Source organism: Scylla paramamosain, chromosome 11 (genome assembly GCF_035594125.1).
Source record: "Scylla paramamosain isolate STU-SP2022 chromosome 11, ASM3559412v1, whole genome shotgun sequence".
NCBI lineage: Eukaryota > Metazoa > Arthropoda > Malacostraca > Decapoda > Portunidae > Scylla > Scylla paramamosain.
The window spans coordinates 1,418,138-1,437,426 of NC_087161.1; the positions used below are offsets into that span (position 1 = coordinate 1,418,138).

At 45.4% G+C, this 19,289-nt stretch overlaps 1 protein-coding gene and 2 long non-coding RNA genes across 3 annotated transcripts; 1 reads left to right on the forward strand and 2 right to left on the reverse strand.

Moving 5' to 3' along the window:
* Positions 1-6,327: 6,327 nt before the first annotated feature.
* LOC135104774 (uncharacterized) lies at positions 6,328-7,459 on the reverse strand. The gene is made up of 2 exons (XM_064012361.1): positions 7,057-7,459; positions 6,328-6,742 (listed from the first exon to the last, which is right to left on the reverse strand). The coding sequence occupies exons 1-2, from the start codon at positions 7,329-7,331 to the stop codon at positions 6,451-6,453; spliced, it is 567 nt and encodes a 188-aa protein (XP_063868431.1). The 5' UTR covers positions 7,332-7,459; the 3' UTR covers positions 6,328-6,450.
* A 2,324-nt stretch (positions 7,460-9,783) lies between these two features.
* On the reverse strand, positions 9,784-10,652 carry LOC135104775 (uncharacterized). The gene is made up of 2 exons (XR_010270533.1): positions 10,513-10,652; positions 9,784-10,198 (listed from the first exon to the last, which is right to left on the reverse strand). It is a non-coding gene; the product is annotated as an uncharacterized LOC135104775 (long non-coding RNA).
* A 3,790-nt stretch (positions 10,653-14,442) lies between these two features.
* Positions 14,443-19,143, forward strand: LOC135104776 (uncharacterized). The gene is made up of 4 exons (XR_010270534.1): positions 14,443-14,620; positions 14,865-15,051; positions 15,598-15,663; positions 17,781-19,143. It is a non-coding gene; the product is annotated as an uncharacterized LOC135104776 (long non-coding RNA).
* The last annotated feature ends 146 nt before the right edge of the window (positions 19,144-19,289 follow it).

The following is a 19,289-nucleotide window of genomic DNA, read 5'->3' on the forward strand; positions in this document are numbered from 1 at the left end:
GTCTGTGAACCATAGCCTTGAGTACGAGTTGTAACAGGCGGTGAGAAAAAACAACGCAGGCAGTGAGGAGCGTATGTGGGACGATGATGATAATCCTGGTGGTGCTTGCGACTGTTCTCTGGCCCCACCGCACTACGCGGCGGGTTTTATACTGGCGGAGTCCCATTGTTTCCTTCCTCGCCGGGAAACTTGGTGGTGACTCAGGCAGCTGGAAAGCTAATGTGTTTTGATGATGATCAAAGGATATGAGTGTGATTTGATAAAACGCATTGGAATCTATGACACACAGTACGTTAGGGAAGGCTGATCCGCTGTGGCGAAACCTGACGGGAGCAGCACAAAAAAAATAAATAAATAAAAAAAAATAGAAGCAGCCGTCAATAGCTTGAGTTTTCTTTGGTCTTAGCATCTGCAACAAGGACCCAAAGAGTAAAAGTATTCTAGCCAAATGTTTTTCTTTATGGCAACCATTATTTATTCTTTGTTATTGAGGAAGCACTTCCCTTAGAATTTGCTCGATATCCTGCTTCAGCTTTTGTCTTTATGCTTCTTTCTTATACTTTTGTTAGTCACCGCACTGCTAAGGGAAGTCTGACAAATACTGTCTTTCTGTAGGTTCATGTGTTTATTTTATCATTTATTAATTATAATTATTTCTAGTAAGAGAGTGTCTCTAAATTGCATATTCCCTCTCTCTCTCTCTCTCTCTCTCTCTCTCTCTCTCTCTCTCTCTCTCTCTCTCTCTCTCTCTCTTTATATATGAAAAGTTATAATAAAACAGTCTACGCTGTACGTTCCAGTACCATTTTATTACACAAAGAATAATTAATATCATAGTAATAATAATAATAATAATAATAATAATAATAATAATAATAATAATAGATGATAACGTGTCACACCGCGGCACAGTGCCACGGCGTGAATTGCGATGAGTCTGGCACCGTTAGCCAGGCTTCTTGGTGGCGCCAAGTGGTTCCCTGTGCGATGGCGAGGACCGCCCTGTGCGCTGCCTGTTGGGAAGCCTGCTAGTACTCATAGTAACGTTTGCCGTGGGTGTGGAAGACGGGGCTGTGGCCAGCGGAGGAGTGGCCGACTTGGCGGTGGCCAACAGTGGAGTGACCCGAGTGAAGGCCGTGTCCAGCCTCGTAAGCCTGTGGTCACGAAGGGTAGTAGCAGAGCTGCGGGTAGTAACTGCTACTAAACTGGCCGGGATCTGCTTCCGCGGCTACGAGTGCCACGGCCAGCACCACCACGCACCACACTACCGCTGTAGTCCTAGCCATCCTTCTGAAAGGTGTAGCGGGCGAAGTGAATTCTGAACAGAGACTGTGTGTGTGTGTTATGTAAGAGGAGTTAGAGGATAGGAGATGCCAGTCCCTAAACAGGACATCTAATCCAGGACTACCTAGAAAAGTGTCTTGAAACCTTTCTCTTTTGTGTATGTGTGTGTGTGTGTGTGTGTGTGTGTGTGTGTGTGTGTGTGTGTGCGCCTTTGGCCATTGGCCAAAGGCAAGAAAAAAATTTGTATAAAAAGGCCCACTTAGTGCGAGTTCTCATGGAGATTCCAAATAGAAAAAATCAAATAATGGAGGATAAGTGTCTTGAAACCTCCCATTTGAAAGAGTTCAAGTCACAGGAAGGAGGAAATACAGAAGCAAACAGGGAGTTCCAGAGTTTACCAGAGAAAGGAAGAGTTTAAGTCAAAGGCAGGAGAAAATACAGATCATACATGGAGTTTCAGAGTTTATCAGTAAAAAGAATGAAGATTAACTACTGGTTAACTCTTATTGGTCTTCTGGTGCAGAAGTCACGCTTGAAGTGTTTTAAAAGTGTTACAGCTATACATGTACAGGTTAGGTTAGGTTAGGTTACGTTAGGTTAGGTTTGGTTTGGTTTGGTTTGGTTAGGTTTTGGTTTGGTTAGGTTTGGTTTGGTTTGGTTTAGTTTGCTCTTCTAGACAGGGTGGAATCAAAAGCTTTTCGTCTCATCAACTCCTCTCCTCTAACCGACTGTCCTCAGCCTCTCTCTCATCGCCGCAATGTTGCATCTCTAGCTGTCTTCTACCTCTGTTTTCATGCTAACTGCTCTTCTGATCTTGCTAACTGCATGCCTCCCCTCCTCCCGCGGCCTCGCTGCACAAGACTTTCTTCTTTCTCTCACCCCTATTCTGTCTCCCTCTCTAACGCAAGAGTTAACCAGTATTCTCAATCATTCATCCCTTTCTCTGGTAAACTCTGGAACTCCCTGCCTGCTTCTGTATTTCCAACTTCCTATGACTTGAATTCCTTCAAGAGGGAGGTTTCAAGACACTTATCCTTCAATTTTTGACTATCGCTTTGGACCCTTTTATGGGACTGGCATTTCAGTGGGCATTCTTTTTATTGGATTTTTGTTGCCCTTGGCCAGTGTCCTTCCTACATAAAAAAGAAAAATAGATAAATAAAATTGCCATTATTAGAACATTTTGAGCGGCGTTTGGACCACGTGGTCTATGCCAAATCTCATCCACTTCATGATTCTCGCAAGTCGCCATCACGACACGGTTGCCTCAATCTGTGCAACAAATGCCTTCTCTCTCGTTCATGATATCCCTGCTGTGGTCTGAACTGTTTTGTTTTTGCTTAACGCGAAATTTTCGTTGACTCGGTGTTTTGTCAGTTAGCGTTTCGAGGACAAACTCTGTAGTCGACAAGCTCTATAAATACTGTCCTTATTAAGCGCGCGTCTGGCAGCCCCGCCTGGGATTGCCTCAGTCATGGAGTCGCTACCTGTCCACTCTCCTGACCCCCACTTTTTTCTTCTTCTTTTTGATGCAGTTCCTGTGGCCCGGAAGACACGTCCCGCACGAGATTGTTGTATATAAGGAAGCAAATGCGATCGTTTCGTCATACAACAGCAGCAGTTGCTCCTCTCCTCTCCCTCCATCTCGACACTAAACAGGGGAACTTACAGTAAAGCTCCTGTACACCATCACCACCACTATCGCCATCACCATCACTGTCATGCCCACACATCACCAGTGGCAACCATTACCGTTCCACGCCGGGACAAAACGCTTCACCATCGAGGAGTTGATGAGACGAAAAGCTTTTGATTCCACTCTGTCTAGAAGAGCAGTATGAGTGGAACCCCCCCAGACATGTGAAGCAAACTCCATACATGGACGGATAAGGCCCTTGTACAGTTAGCAGCTGGGGGGCTGAGAAAAACTAGCGGAGACGTCTCAGAACACCTAACTTCATAGAAGCTGTTTTAGCTAGAGATGAGATGTGAAATTTTCAGTTCAGATTATAAGTAAAGGACAGACCGAGGATGTTCAGTGTAGAAGAGGGGGACAGTTGAATGTCATTGAAGAAGAGGGCATAGTTGTCTGGAAGGTTGTGTCGAGTTGATAGATGGAAGAATTGCGTTTTTGAGGCATTGAACAATACCAAGTTTGCTCTGCCCCAATCAGAAATTTTAGAAAGATCAGAAGTCAAGCGTTCTGTGGCTTCCCTGCGTGAAATGTTTGCCTCCTGAAAGTTGGACGTCTATGAAAAGACGTGGAAAAGTGCAGGGTGGTATCATCAGCGTAGGAGTGGATAGGACAAGAAGTTTGGTTTAGAAGATCATTAATGAATAATAAGAAGAGAGTGGGTGACAGGACAGAACCCTGAGGAACACCACTGTTAATAGATTTAGGAGAAGAACAGTGACCGTCTACCACAGCAGCAATAGAACGGTCAGAAAGGAAACTTGAGATGAAGTTACAGAGAGAAGGATAGAAACCGTAGGAGGGTAGTTTGGAAATCAAAGCTTTGTGCCAGACTCTATCAAAAGCTTTTGATATGTCCAAGGCAACAGCAAAAGTTTCACCAAAATCTCTAAAAGAGGACGACCAAGACTCAGTAAGGAAAGCCAGATCACCAGTAGAGCGGCCTTGACAGAACCCATACTGGCGATCAGATAGAAGGTTGTGAAGTGATAGATGTTTAAGAATCTTCCTGTTGAGGATAGATTCAAAAACTTTAGGTAGGCAAGAAATTAAAGCAATAGGACGGTAGTTTGAGGGATTAGAACGGTCACCCTTTTTAGGAACAGGTTAAATGTAGGCAAACTTACAGCAAGAAGGAAAGGTAGATGCTGACAGACAGAGCTGAAAGAGTTTTGACTAGGCAAGGTGCAAGCACGAAGGCACAGTTTCGGAGAACAATAGGAGGGACCCCATCAGGTCCATAAGCCTTCCGAGGGTTTAGGTCAGCGAGGGCATGGAAAACATCATTGCGAAGAATTTTAATACGTGGCATGAAAGAGGAACAAGCCCAGAATCGTCCAAGGTAGAGTTTTTAGCAAAGGTTTGAGCGAAGAGTTCAGCTTTAGAAATAGATGTGATAGCAGTGGTGTCATCTGGTTGAAATAGAGGAGGGAAAGAAGAAGAAGCAGTTACTGGAGATATTTTTGGCTAGATGCCAGAAGTCACGAGGGGAGTCAGATCTTGAAAGGTTTTGACATTTTCTGTTAATGAAGGAATTTTTGGCTAGTTGGAGAACAGACTTGGCATGGTTCCGGGCAGAAATGTAAAGTGCATGAGATTCTGGTGATGGAAGGCTTAAGTACCTTTTGTGGGCCACCTCTCTATCATGTATAGCACGAGAACAAGTTGTGTTAAACCAAGGTTCAGAAGGTTTAGGACGAGAAAAAGAGTGAGGAATGTACGCCTCCATGCCAGACACTATCACCTCTGTTATTCGCTCAGCACACAAAGACGGGTCTCTGACACGGAAGCAGTAGTCATTCCAAGGAGAATCAGCAAAATACCTCCTCAGGTCCCCCCAACTAGCAGAGGCAAAACGCCAGAGGCACCTTCGCTTAGGGGGATCCTGAGGAGGGATTGGAGCGATAGGACAAGATAAAGATATGAGATTGTTATCGGAGGAGCCCAACGGAGAAGAAAGGGTGACAGCATAAGCAGAAGGATTAGAAGTCAGAAAAAGGTCAAGAATGTTGGGCGTATCTCCAAGACGGTCAGGAATACGAGTAGGGTGTTGCACCAATTGCTCTAGGTCGAGGAGGATAGCAAAGTTGTAGGCTAGTTCACCAGGATGGTCAGTGAAGGGAGAGGAAAGCCAAAGCTGGTGGTGAACATTGAAGTCTCCAAGAATGGAGATCTCTGCAAAAGGGAAGAGGGTCAGAATGTGCTCCACTTTAGAAGATTAAGTAGTCAAAGAATTTCTTATAGTCAGAGGAGTTAGGTTTACTTAGAAAAGACAGACAAAAGCTGGACATGTTACAGAATACACAGAGGAAGTGATTGTTTTGATGCCACACTGATAAGCTTAAGATGAATAAAATAATAAATGATGAAAATACGGATCGTAGCAATAAAGAAACAGCATGACCTAAAAGAAATTATGGTTGAAAATTATAAAAAGATGTAGGATAAAAAATGTAAAATGTAAAATAAAAAATAAAAGATTAAAAGAGCACAACTTAAAGCAGAAGCAGATGTCAGACTGTAAGATGATGCGTGAAAGTGCTTGTTTCCATGGGATGAGAGAGAGAGAGAGAGAGAGAGAGAGAGAGAGAGAGAGAGAGAGAGAGAGAGAGAGAGAGAGAGAGAGAGAGACGGGAATTTTCTCTTCACCTGCTATGTACTTTCTCTTTTCCTCTCACTCCGAGGTGACCCCGTCGCCTCGTTGCCCCTTTTAGTGTCTGCCTGGAGAATGTTGGTATGAAGCAACGCTGCCCAGCCTGGCGTGTCTGTGGACCAGCGGACGAAGTTCCAGTTATGCTGCAAGACTCATCGATGCTTGCTTAGACTAGAGAACAAGCTTACTGTGGCAGGCTTGAAATTTCCAAGACCCGCAGCCGTGAGACACGGGGACATGACCTCATGAACACTGCTGTTCTTACAACAACTCCTATTACTACTACTACTACTACTACTACTACTACTACTACTACTACTGCTGCTGCTGCTGCTGCTGCTGCTTCTGCTGCTGCTGCTGCTGCTGCTGCTGCTGCTGCTAATGTTGCTGTTGTTATTGTTGTTGTTGATTTTGCTGCTGATGATGATAGGTGTTTTATTTCCTCACTTTCTGCTTTATTGATGCATTTCTTGCAAGAGGATGACGCAAACGTACTGAGCATTAATACATGATCACGGGTGTGTGTGTGTGAGTGATGGCATGAAACAAGCCCTGATCTCCATACAACAGCAGGAACTGTCCCGCCCCGCGTGCCCCTGCTGTGGGTCGCCTGTGCGGGTGTGTCAGGTCTCCTCCCAACGCCCTCCTGCCACACGCCGCCTCGTCTCTCAAAGTAAGATGTCAACTAAAGTGAATGTATTCATACAGTTTTATTGGGAAGTACAGGTCAGGAATAATGGATTGAGGCGTTGTGTGCAGAGACATCCAGGCTCTGCGAGGCCGGCAGCCCCTGAGCAGTGCCGAGGCGGTGCAGTCTGTTCTAGTGGTAAGGCCTCCTGGGGTAGCCGCGGTGCACCACGTGGGAGTGGCTGCCGTGAGAAGAGTGGCTTCCGTGACTGATGCCGACGGGGCGGTGGCCAACAGAAGAGTGGCCTGAATGGTGGCCATGCACGCCGTGGCCAGTGCCACCGTGTGACCGTGAAGGGTAGTAGCCGGGCCGCGGGTAGTAGCCGCCGCTGGGACGGCCGTGGTCTGCCTCCGCGGCCACGAGTGCCACGGCCACCACCAGCACCACCACGCACCACACTGCCGCTGTGGTCTTGGCCATCCTTCTGAAAGGTGGAAAGAGTGAGGTGAACAAACTCTGTGCGGCAGAACGTTCCCGCACGTGTCGACTTAAGGACAGCAAACTTCAGGTGGTTTTAGAAGAGACTGGAAGCAGACACCGAAGTGCTCAGACAGGGATGGAGAAGAGGCCGTCACTTGAGACACGGAAGGTTAAGAAAGATTTAAAGGACAAAACCAAGATGATGTCTTGGTATTCGAACAATAAATGAATATTTGGATGCCGCGCACCGCCTAAGACTGACAACAGAAGGACCTACAGAGGCCAACGCGGGGCAGGGGGGACCCGGCCGAGGCTCACCTGTGTGTCACTGCAAGGCGGGGAGAGAGGCTGAGCTGTTGTGTGGCTAGCAGGCCTCGCCGCGTCCTTTTATACGCCAGCCAAGCACGCGGGTCGCAGCTTCGGGTCGCCTTCGCCAAGCACAGAAGCAAGAAGAGAAAACTGGTTGGGGCTTCCCCACTCTGGGAATCATCGCTCTGTGTTGCTCCTTCCAGTATCTGCCTGGAGAATGTTGATCCGAAGTAAGACTGGCCAACGTGGAGTGCCTGCATATTAGCGGGCAAATTCTTAAGCATGTTGCTGGATAGGTTCAGCGATGCTCCTACAGACTTAATAAGACTTGCAGAACAAGCTGTGGCAGTTTTGATTCCTAAGACGCGCAGCGGCGAGGCTCGGGGGCAGGACCTAGTGCACACTCCTGCTAAAGCGGCTGCAACTGCTACTACTACTACTACTACTACTACTACTACTACTACTACTACTACTACTACTACTACTAATAATAATAATAATAATAATAATAATAACAATACTGCGGCTGCAACTACTACTATTACTACTACTGCGGCTGCAACTACTACTACTACTACTAGGACTACTACTACTAGCTACTACTACTACTACTACTACTACTACTACTACTACTACTACTACCTTACTGAATCACCGCTGGTACCATTTCGTACAGAATGGAACCGGCTTTTATCGCTGGTTGTTGTGTTCGGCACTATCATGTTTTGCTTTTATAATTATCAATGTGGGACGAACCTCAGCGGTGAGGACAGCAACAGGCGTCGTGCATTAGTAGATGTATCATACCAAACTCAGGATATTTGGATTCCTTAACACAACAGGTTTAATGTCAATAATATCTGAAATGTCCGTCAAACATCCTAGTAGGCAGTTTCCTTAGATTGTTACTTCTCGATAACGTCACGAACAATGAGGAGTCAGATGTAATCCACATAAAAACCCATGTCAGTCGTTAAGAGAGCAGATTCACCGCATGGCTGCCATTGCAAGTTTCCTCCAGCCCTGCACATATTTCTGTACACTATGTATACAGTATATTGTATATCAAGAAAGAAGCTCCGAAGACTGTTACTCCCCTGACCAGCACGCTAAACCGTTGTCTTTCAGCTGGCCGCCTGGCTATGGTAGCACAGTTTGACGGGTCCAGCTCCCGCTGCCTCCTTCTTGTACTTTTAGTTCCTGGAATCTTCCTCTTGCATGATTGAGTCTTATGGTAATGAAAGAATCATATCTTGTTGTTTCGTCAATGTGCTGATAAGGAAAGTGAACACAGATTGGCCGTCTATCTGAGCACAGACTGCCTGACTAACACGAAAGACGGCAACATGAACGATGATGCTTTCGCACGAGGCTTATAGGAAGCGCGGAACACCCCACACGCAGACTGAAGATCACCAGCACAAGTATTGTTCGGGCATCCATTACCCCACTCCTTACAGAGGGCGGGACAGAAGGCAGCGGCGGAGAACAAGGTGAAAGCGGAAGAGCTTCGACAGGCTGAAGTACGTTGTGATGTGTTCACCTGCTCGCACTCTGCGTCGGAAATTGGAACTCATGCGGACATACACAACCACACATCAGGCCGGCGGGATCGTCTCGGTATCGTGGCAAGCATGGGATCACCTGACCACCTCGTGCAGTCGGTGAACAGACACGTTTCATAGAGAAATAGTAGGTTTCTCTGATCTCTCTATCCCTGTCGGCCATTCATTACGACGACTTCTGGTGCTCGTGAGAGGACACCCTTAGTGATGGCCAACCCAGCACCAGTACATCTTCCACCCTCACGCGTCCCCCTGGGTGAACCGCGTGAGACGAACCAGCTTGCACCCCTGCGCCGTTGTAGACGTCAGCGCCTAGAACCGAGCAGATACGCTGGGATTCCAAACCTTATGAATAGTTAGTTGTTATGGGACTAGCAGACTTGTATCACGGCGTATGAGGGGGAAGTGTGTGGTTCTTTAGCTTAAAGGCCTATTAATAATGACTTTGAGTTTTGTCACGGCTCTTCGGCGGGATCATGGGTGAACCAGCCAGAGGGAGTTTGTCTGGGATTGAGGGAAGCACTGTATTCAGAAGACAGCACAACTTCATTCTGCTCAAGTTCGTGTTTCCCTCACCCTTCACGGACTTCATTTGGCTCTGGACAAGTGGCGTGGACCAACCTCTCGATACATAAAAAAAATAAATAAATAGATAAATAAAAAAAAAACAAAAGGCGCAGCACAGTTCATTGTTTCGGGCAGAACAGGTTGACACGCCAGCAATCAGCCAACTGACGACTAATTTCCAGGATTTAAGTTACTCCACAGCTACTGTACAGCAACGTGCACAGAGGAATACTGTGTCGTAATGATAGCATTAATGATATGTGTTTTATTTCCCCACTTTCTGCTTCATTAACGCATTTCTCGCTAGTATGGAATGATGCAAACGTCCTAAGTATCAGTACATGATCAGAAGTATGAAAATCAGGAGATGCAGAATAACCGCAGCAAATGTAGTTGTGTGTGTGTGTGTGTGTGTGTTTGAGTGTGAGTGGTGGCATGAAACAAGGCCTACTCTCCACGCAACTGCAGGAACTGTCCCGCCCCGTGTGCCCCTGCTGTGGGTTGCCTGTGCGAACGGGTGTGGGGCGCCGTCACGTCTCCTCCCAACGCCCTCCTGCCACACGCCGCCTCGTCTCTCAAAGTAAGATGTCAACTAAAGTGAATGTATTCATACAGTTTTATTGGGAAGTACAGGTCAGGAATAATGGATTGAGGCGTTGTGTGCAGAGACATCCAGGCTCTGCGAGGCCGGCAGCCCCTGAGCAGTGCCGAGGCGGTGCAGTCTGTTCTAGTGGTAAGGCCTCCTGGGGTAGCCGCGGTGCACCACGTGGGAGTGGCTGCCGTGAGAAGAGTGGCTTCCGTGACTGATGCCGACGGGGCGGTGGCCAACAGAAGAGTGGCCTGAATGGTGGCCATGCACGCCGTGGCCAGTGCCACCGTGTGACCGTGAAGGGTAGTAGCCGGGCCGCGGGTAGTAGCCGCCGCTGGGACGGCCGTGGTCTGCCTCCGCGGCCACGAGTGCCACGGCCACCGCCAGCACCACCACGCACCACACTGCCGCTGTGGTCTTGGCCATCCTTCTGAAAGGTGGAAAGAGTGAGGTGAACAAACTCTGTGCGGCAGAACGTTCCCGCACGTGTCGACTTAAGGACAGCAAACTTCAGGTGGTTTTAGAAGAGACTGGAAGCAGACACCGAAGTGCTCAGACAGGGATGGAGAAGAGGCCGTCACTTGAGACACGGAAGGTTAAGAAAGATTTAAAGGACAAAACCAAGATGATGTCTTGGTATTCGAACAATAAATGAATATTTGGATGCCGCGCACCGCCTAAGACTGACAACAGAAGGACCTACAGAGGCCAACGCGGGGCAGGGGGGACCCGGCCGAGGCTCACCTGTGTGTCACTGCAAGGCGGGGAGAGAGGCTGAGCTGTTGTGTGGCTAGCAGGCCTCGCCGCGTCCTTTTATACGCCAGCCAAGCACTTGAGTCGCAGCTTCAGGTCGCCTTCGCTAAGCACAGAAACACGAAGAGAAAACTGGCTGGGGGTCCCCCACTCTGGGAATCACCGCGCTGGGTTGCTAAGGTCTTCAGAATTTTCCGTATTCTGGTCTTCCTTTCACTTTCCTTTTCCGTGCCGCCTCCTCCGCGCCCAGAAACCCGTTGTTTTGCTCTCCCGCCACCATCACCATCACCACCACCACCACCATTCGGGTCGCTCACCTCTCTTTGGGCTTTTCCCTAACGTCACGAGTCCTTCATCGCTTAAATCTGATATTCATATTTCTTTCGGTTTTCTGCCTCACCTACATTTTTTCTTTTTCTTCGAACTGGTGAGAGAAAGCATCATTATGTACTGGCACTTCCTCCAGGACCGCCTGTTGGGCATCCCGTCGCCCGCGCCCAAGTACTGGTGTTGCTGTTTAAGTAAAACTAAAGTAAAGTAAAACTCAGTAAAGATCTTCGAGAATAATAATAAAAGTAAACAAATAACAGGACAAGACTACAATTTCCTGGAGGGTTAGCTCATGGCCGTCTTCTGCGGGAGGGAAGCTGTTTAGAAAGGGCGTCAGTCAGAGGAATGAACAGATTTCGTTTCAGTTTCACAGTCTTATGCATTTTGTTGATCTCCATTGGTGACTTGTAGAGTTTATTGTAAAAATGGCACCATGGATGAAGAAAAATTGCAGATGCCTGAAAACACTTAACTTCATGAGTAAAAAATAAATGAATGAAAAATTATATATATATAATATATATAATATATATAATAGTAATAATGATAACAATTATTATAATAATAATAATAATGATAAGAAGAAGAGGAAGAAGAAAAGAAAGAGAAAAAGAAAAGGAGGAGGAGGAGGAGGACGAGGAGGAGAGGAAGAAGAACGAGAAGAAAAAGAAAGAAATAAGTAAATAAGTAAATAAATCAATGAAATAAAGCAAATAATAATTAAAGCTGAGTGTCGTGTTCATCACAACTGAACTGTGAACAGAGGAGCAGCACGGGCCTCCCCATGCAAGGCGGCAGCAGAGGAGGGGAGGAGAGAGCCATGTAAGTGGAGACAAGACGGAGAAGCGAGGCTAAAATCATCTACTGAAATAAAGATACACGGGGCTGATGACCTGGCGAAGGGAGGGCACAGGCTGGCTGGGAGAGGCCCTTGTGAGAGCTTTAACGCAACATAAGAGTGGGGAATTCCGGCCGTGGGTGAGAGGGAGACGCAGAGAAGTAACGGTGAAAAAAAACTTGCCCTTTCTAGGAATTATCACCTGCTATTTTTAACTATTTTTGCCTCACCTATGATTGGTCAGCACGTGCCATGACCACCACTAGGAACTATAGTTGTGCCCATATGTGCCCAGGTGAACCGTAAGTGTAGGGCAGGTGCGACATGGTCCGGGCGCTGCCAACCTGTGAGAAACGATGCGTTCGGTCCAGTGTTGCGCAAAGGTCGTGCCCAGGCTGGCACCTGTTGCGACACTGGCCTTTTCCCCGTGATCCTGCCTTCAGAATTGGGAGGAGGAGAAGGAAGAGGACGAGGACGAGGAGGAGACGAAACAGGAAAATGAGCAAGAGGAGGAGGAAAAGAAAGAGACTAAGTAGCAATAAGTGGAGGAGGAGGAGCAACACCACTAATATATCAACACTAAATTATCAACACCACTCACTCATACACCAACACCACTAAAATATCAGCCCCTAGAACATACCAACATCACTCATATTCCAACACCACTAACATACCAACACCACTCATATACCCACATCACCAGTATTACCTATACTAGCAAGTGGAAGGGGTGACAGACAAAGACGAGAAGGTACTGGCAACAATTAAACACTATTTTGTTTGTTTTCTTTGGTGTCATGCACGACAAAGCAATATATTTTTTTTATTCTATTATTTTTACTTAACTTTTTTTTTCGCTGCTATGGTGTCTTTGTGCCTTTGTCAGTACTCATAGCACTGCAAACCAAATGCACAGATACAGTAAAGAGAGTGAAAAAAAATAACAGGAGATTAATTTTGTCTTTTATAAGCTACGAAACTATTTTAAAAGACTGCAATAGTACATGAAGTGTTTAGAAAGTTGTACAAAGTGATCATGAGGAAAACTATTGTTGTCCAGCTGTGGAAAGGTTAACTGACAAACAATTCGTCACCATTAGTCATATTGGTTCGACTCATTCTTTTGTTCTATTGTTTATTTATTTATCTTTTTATCTTATATCCTCTTTCCGTTCTCACAACACATTCGTCACTTCTATTTCTTCTCGCATTTTTTTTTTTCCTGTTAACTCAATGATTCTTTGTTTCCGTCCTGTTTCAGTTTGCTTTCTCTCTCTCTCTCTCTCTCTCTCTCTCTCTCTCTCTCTCTCTCTCTCTCTCTCTCTCTCTCTCTCTCTCTCTCTCCTTCTTCTTCTTCTTCTACTACTACTACTATTACTACTACTCTTGGCTCCTCCTCCTCCTCCTCCTCCTCCTCATCATCATCATCATCATCATCATCGTCATCTTGCTATGAAAATAAAATGTAAAGGAATACAAAGGGGGTCCAAATAACAAGAAATATTGAGGTCCTTACTAGCCTTTTTTTTTTTTATATAGGCTGCTTCGGTAACTACTCTATGCTAACTGTTAATGGTACATCCCGTACCTACTTGCTGCTAGGTGAACAGGAGCTACACATGAAGAGGCTCGCCCGTTTGCCTCGCCGTGCCCGGGATTCGAACCCAGACATTCTTGGTTGTGAGCCGAGCTAACCACTACACTACGCTGTGTGTGTGTGTGTGTGTGTGTGTGTCACCTGACAACACCCTTCTCTTCTCTTCTGTCCTATCCTCTCCCTCCCACTATAGTAGTGGAAGAGAGAGAGAGAGAGAGAGAGAGAGAGAGAGAGAGAGAGAGAGAGAGAGAGAGAGAGAGAGAGAGAGAGAGAGAGAGAGAGAGAGAGAGAGAGAGAGAGAGAGAGAGAGAGAGAGAGAGAGGAAGGGGGAAGATGAGGAGGAGACAAAGAAATATTAGGAGGAACAGAAAAAAAATGAGAGAGAGAGAGAGAGAGAGAGAGAGAGAGAGAGAGAGAGAGAGAGAGAGAGAGAGAGAGAGAGAGGAAGGGGGAAGATGAGGAGGAGACAAATAAAAATTAGGAGGAACAGAAAAAAAGAGAGAGAGAGAGAGAGAGAGAGAGAGAGAGAGAGAGAGAGAGAGAGAGAGAGAGAGAGAGAGAGAGAGAGAGAGAGAGAGAGAGATGAGGCGCACACACGGAAGGTGTGAATCGTTTTACTTTATCTTTTTTAAGTGAACCGCTGCCCTTCATATGGAAGCTTTTACTTGTCGATAAGTTAATCCACCAAAGATTAGGAAGAGTGGAAGGTTGAGTGGAAAAAAAAATATGCCCTAGGTCCATCATTTTTGTTAGTAACTTTACAAGGAACATAACAAGGGTGACTTCTGATGGAGGAGGTCTTGAAGTGGTACAGGGGACATGTCAAGGATGACTAAAAGGGGATTTAATGGAAATAGAAAGGAGTTATTCCTCAAACAGAGTGGTGGATGAATGGAATGGATTCAGTAATCAAGTTATTAGTGCTGAGTCAATAGAGAGGTTTGAAAGATTCGACGAGAGAGAATATATATTAGGTTAAACGCTTGGAAATCATTAAGGAAACCGCAATACAACAGTGTCTAAAAAAATAGTAGATACCTAAAAAGAATAATAGTTGCAGTTGTAAATTGACTAATATATATGAAATTAATAATAAAAAATAAATAAAAAATAACAATAATTACCCCGTTGGTAAGAAAGCAGCTTGCGCCAAACCAACACTGGCTCACCAAAACAGACCAGCGCGCCCTCTGTAGTTGTTGGCTACAGATTACCTTATTTTTAAAAGATTCCCTGCACTTTACTCACCACACACTTGTATTTACCAGGCTTCAAAGTGAGAGTACGGAAGAGTGAGAGACAAAGAATTGGGGAGAAGGCTTCAAACAGAGGTTAGAAATACCAAATTTATTTATTTTCTACTTCTTTCTTTATTTATTTTTTTTTAAGATTTATTGAATTTTAACCTCGAAAAACATTTGTTTAGTAGACCAGGAGTGTTTGGGAGAACAGTGTTTGGGAGGGTGTAGCAATGTTTGGGAGAGTGTGGCAGTATTTTAATTGTTTGAAAGATGAAATGAAATTATTCTCTCTCTCTCTCTCTCTCTCTCTCTCTCTCTCCACACACACACACAGTATGAAAGGAGGCAAGAGAGATGGAGGAGAGAAGGAGAGAGGATGCCAAGGTGGGCCAGAAGTTAGCGGCCTCAGCCCATACCCTCACAGACAGCGAGAAAGAGGAAGAGGAAAGAAGAGGTGGAAGAGGAAGCTCATCTCTCCACATACCAGGGAAAGAGGAAAGGAAGGAGGGATGTTAGTCAAGGTGAGTTTTTAAATCTGAGAAACGAGGTTTGATTGCTTGATATTTGAGTGAGAGAGATGATTGGTTGATATTTGAATGAGAGAGAGAGAGAGAGAGAGAGAGAGAGAGAGAGAGAGAGAGAGATGGGGGGGGAGGTTTCATTGGTGGATATATTTGAATGAGAGAATGAATAATGAATTGATAGATTGATACAAAATTTAAAAAGAATTTTGAGATAATATTTGTAAATTTGTTATTATTATTATTATTATTATTAATATTATGATGATGATTATTATTATTATGAATTGAGAGAGAGAAAAGATATTGAGAATTCAGAAAAAGAGAGAGAAAGCACACACACACACACACACACACACACACACACACACACACACACACACACACACACACACACACACACACACACACACACAATAACCAAACCAAATTAAACACAGGCTCTCTCTCTCTCTCTCTCTCTCTCTCTCTCTCTCTCTCTCTCTCTCTCTCTCTCTCTCTCTCTCTCTCTCTCTCTCTCTCTCTAATTCATCCATCTTTCAACAGCTAATAGAGAAGAAGGAAGAGAGAGGGAGAGGAGAGACCTGTGAAGAAGAGGGCACACAAAATGAGGTGAGTCTGTGTGCATGTGTGTGTTTGTGTGTATGTCCTAAACTAACGTAATGTAACTTAATCTAACCTAACTTAACCTAATCTAACCTAACCTAACTTAACCTAATCTAAGTTAACCTTATCATTCTCAGTCTTTTCTACACTCTCCCAGCCTCTCCCAGATATTTCTTCATTCTGTAAGTCTCTTCCAGCCTTTTCCAAGACACTCCCAGCCTATCCCAACACATTCACTGCATTCCAATCTCTCCTAAATATTTCCCAGTCTCTCCCAGTCATTTCTTCACTCTCCCAGCCCCTCCCAGTCTTTCCCAGCCTCCCATTTTTTTCGCTGTCCAGTCCACTCCTAGCTCCTCCCAGGGCACCCCAACACCTCCCCTCCCTCCACTCATTTGAATGTCACCAAAATGACATTACTAAAACCTAACAGACTAGTATGACTATTTGTGTGTTAAAATCATGTATAGACCTACGTTTATTATCTTTACTGTACCTGTATTTGTATATATTATATAATTGTGTATTGTGAAATGTTATTAATGCAGCTATTGTGTTGTGGCATGGTAAGACAGTTATATGAGGTACTTTGTTATCCTTGTTACCACCTGCCACATCACATCCCAACAAACTAATGCCCATTATTTGCCTGGAAAGCTTTCCTTTACAGAGGTTAACTACAGCTATGCAAAATAATATGTATAGAATTATACAGGATGTAACACACATTTCTGCAGATATTGCTGGAGGTGAAAGTACAGGTTATTCTCAATGGGAAATGTTCTACACACATGCATTTTGAGAGATTTTGTTAGCTGTGGCTTTAAATTTGAGTGTGGCTGGGCGACAGACACAACAGCTGTGCTGGGTGGGTAACCATGGCGGAGAAATGCTGTGCCCACACACACTCCACCTTACTGTAAGTGTGTGGTACTGTCAGCAGTTTCTGATGTCAGAATCATGCTGTATAATCTGAGTGTATTCACTGTCACCATCTTGGTGTGAAACTGCAAGTGACTGGCAGGCAGTCAGCTGATTTGCTGCTGGCTTCGCTCCTCCCCCCTTCCTTTCCTGGGCAGCTGTGGTGTCATGTGGCCTTTTATGGTATTTGTCATTAATTGCAGCCATGCTATCATTGCATAACGTTTACCGGTAAATCACCTGTTCATCAATACTACTCGTCTCAACACAGGACACTGTATTGCCCCAAAATTTGTAGAAATGATGACTAAATAACTTACAGTTTCACTGGTGGACATTCTGCGTCAGCACTTCCTGCCAAGAAACCAGGCTGTCTGTTGTCATCTGGCCATATTTAAATTTCAGACCATAGCTAAACCATTCCTCAAAATGCATATGTGTATGGAACATTTTCTACTTAGAATAACCTGTTCTTTCGCCTCTATCAGTATCCGCAGAAATTCGTATTACACCCTGTATACACATATAACCTACATTGTAACTGTTAGTTATAAGTAAATGTGCAAGTGTTTAAATGTTCACAGACCCCAGGCACTCTTCCCAGCCATCTAAACACCTTCCCAGCCTCTCCCAAGACACTCCAGCCTCTACTTTCCCCACACACTCTCCCCTCTCCCTCACAGACCACAGACGCCCTTCAAAGCCCTTCCTATACTCTTCTAAACACTTCCAAGGCCCTCTCACTCATTTCTTCACTTCCCAGTCTCTCCCAGCCTGTCCCAGCCCTTCCCAAGACACTCCCAACTTCTCTCCTTTCACCCCACACTCTCCCAGCCTGTCCCAACATACTCAATTCATTCCAATCTCTTTTAAACACTTTGTAGCCTCTTCCAGCCTCTCCCAAGACATCCCAACCCTTTTCCTTCCCCTCACTCTCTCTCACACTCTCCTCTCTCTTGCACAGACCCCAGGCTTCCTTTCCATTCCTCCTATACTCTCCCAAATACTTCCCAGTCTCTCCCAGTCTCTCTCTTGCACAGACCCCAGGCTTCCTTTCCATTCCTCCTATACTCTCCCAAATACTTCCCAGTCTCTCCCAGTCATTTTTTCAATCTTCAAGCCTTTCCCGGCCTCTCCCAAAACACCCCATCCCCTCATCTTCTCTCCCCATATTCTCACACCCGCTCTCCTCTCCTTCTCAGACCCATGGCGGTCTTCACAAACCACCTGGCAGCCAGTGTTTCTTATGGCTTCTTCCTCAGCAAGTGTTACAGTGTGGAAGGGATGTATGATGATCCCCTCACTCTAGTCTTCAATGACCTCCTCTGTCCTACCTTTGGCACCCTGGTGGGGAGTGCATAGGTGAGAGTGAGAGTGTGGTGTGTGGGTGTGGGGTTTTGTGGTGTGTGAGAGAGAGAGAGAGGGGTGTATGTAAGGGTGCATGCACAGAGGAGGCTGATTTTCTTGTGTGAGTGAGCAGCGCCAGCGTTCCCTGTGCAAGCACCCAAAGGGCAGTGTCACACTGAGTGGCAGCATGGCATGACCAGTGTCATGTCACAGTGTCTGGCCAGGCCACACACACAGTGCACAGGTCACCCTGGCACCCAGTATGGACAGGCATGTTGTCTGAGCCTAAGGCTATTTGTGCACTGGAGGCAGAGGGAGACACCAGCTGCATCCTCTTCATGCTGAAGGGAAGCTACTGAAAGATTTGATAAGTAGTGCAACAATGTAAGGAAACATGCACTGGAGGCAGAAGGAGACACTGGCTGCATCCTTTCCATGCTGAAGAGAAGCTACTGAAAGGTTTGATAAGTTGTGTGACAGTCTAAAGAAATGTGATGAAGAGTTGTTTGAGCATTACTGAATGACCTCGGCTTGTTTTTGCTGAAGTGTTGCAGGTTGTGCGGCCTCACAGCTACAGGCAGAACACGCAGCTTTACAGGGCAATGTCTACACAGGAAAGATTGACTGTTCCCAGAGTGGTAGTGGCCTCTCTTGCACACATTGTTTTCAGAGTGGTGGTGGCCTTTCTTGCACACACTGCTCCCAGAGTGGTGGTGGCCTCTCTTGTGATGGTAGGTGGAATAGATGATGATCTGGCAAGTGTTATTGTTGTATTTCTCTTTTATTGTTATATTTATTTTGTGGCATTGAAGATGGTAGGTGGAGGAGATTTGGAAACTAATTTATTGTGGTGTGTGTGTGGTGGAGGGAATCACACTTATACACACAACATATATTGAAATAAAGAACAGTCTATGAGAGAGAGAGAGAGAGAAATGATTTTACATAGAAAAAAGAACAAGTAAGATGGTTTTAACATGAGATGCCTTCCAGTTGTTTGGGAGAATTAGCCGTGCACTGCACTTCCTCTTCCCTCCTACAGTAAGCTTAGTTGAGTGGGAGGTTTTTATCTAGTTACTGGTTAAATATTATTCTTAAGATAAGGTGTGGCCAAGGATTACGTCAAGCAAAGTAAGGTCGTGGCATTCTTAGTATTGTTTGTTCCAGTTTGTGTGTAGCAAAATCCTGTTTCATGAATATAGTTATTACTAATATTGCACATGTCCTGGTTTCATTCGTTTATCCTATTATTTTCTATTATTTTCTATCTTGTGGCAATATATTATTTTGGTGTGTGTGTATGTGCATGTGAGAGAGAGAAAGAGAGAGAGAGATGGCCGAGAATATTAAAATCAATCACTTGT

Coding starts and splice junctions, on each gene's coding strand:
- LOC135104774 (XM_064012361.1), bottom strand. CDS start 7,331: ATGCTTAAGAATTTGCCCGCTAATATGCAGGCACTCCACGTTGGCCAG. Junction 6,743..7,056: donor CGCCTTGCAGTGACACACAG/GTGAGCCTCGGC, acceptor TCCACCTTTCAG/AAGGATGGCCAAGACCACAG.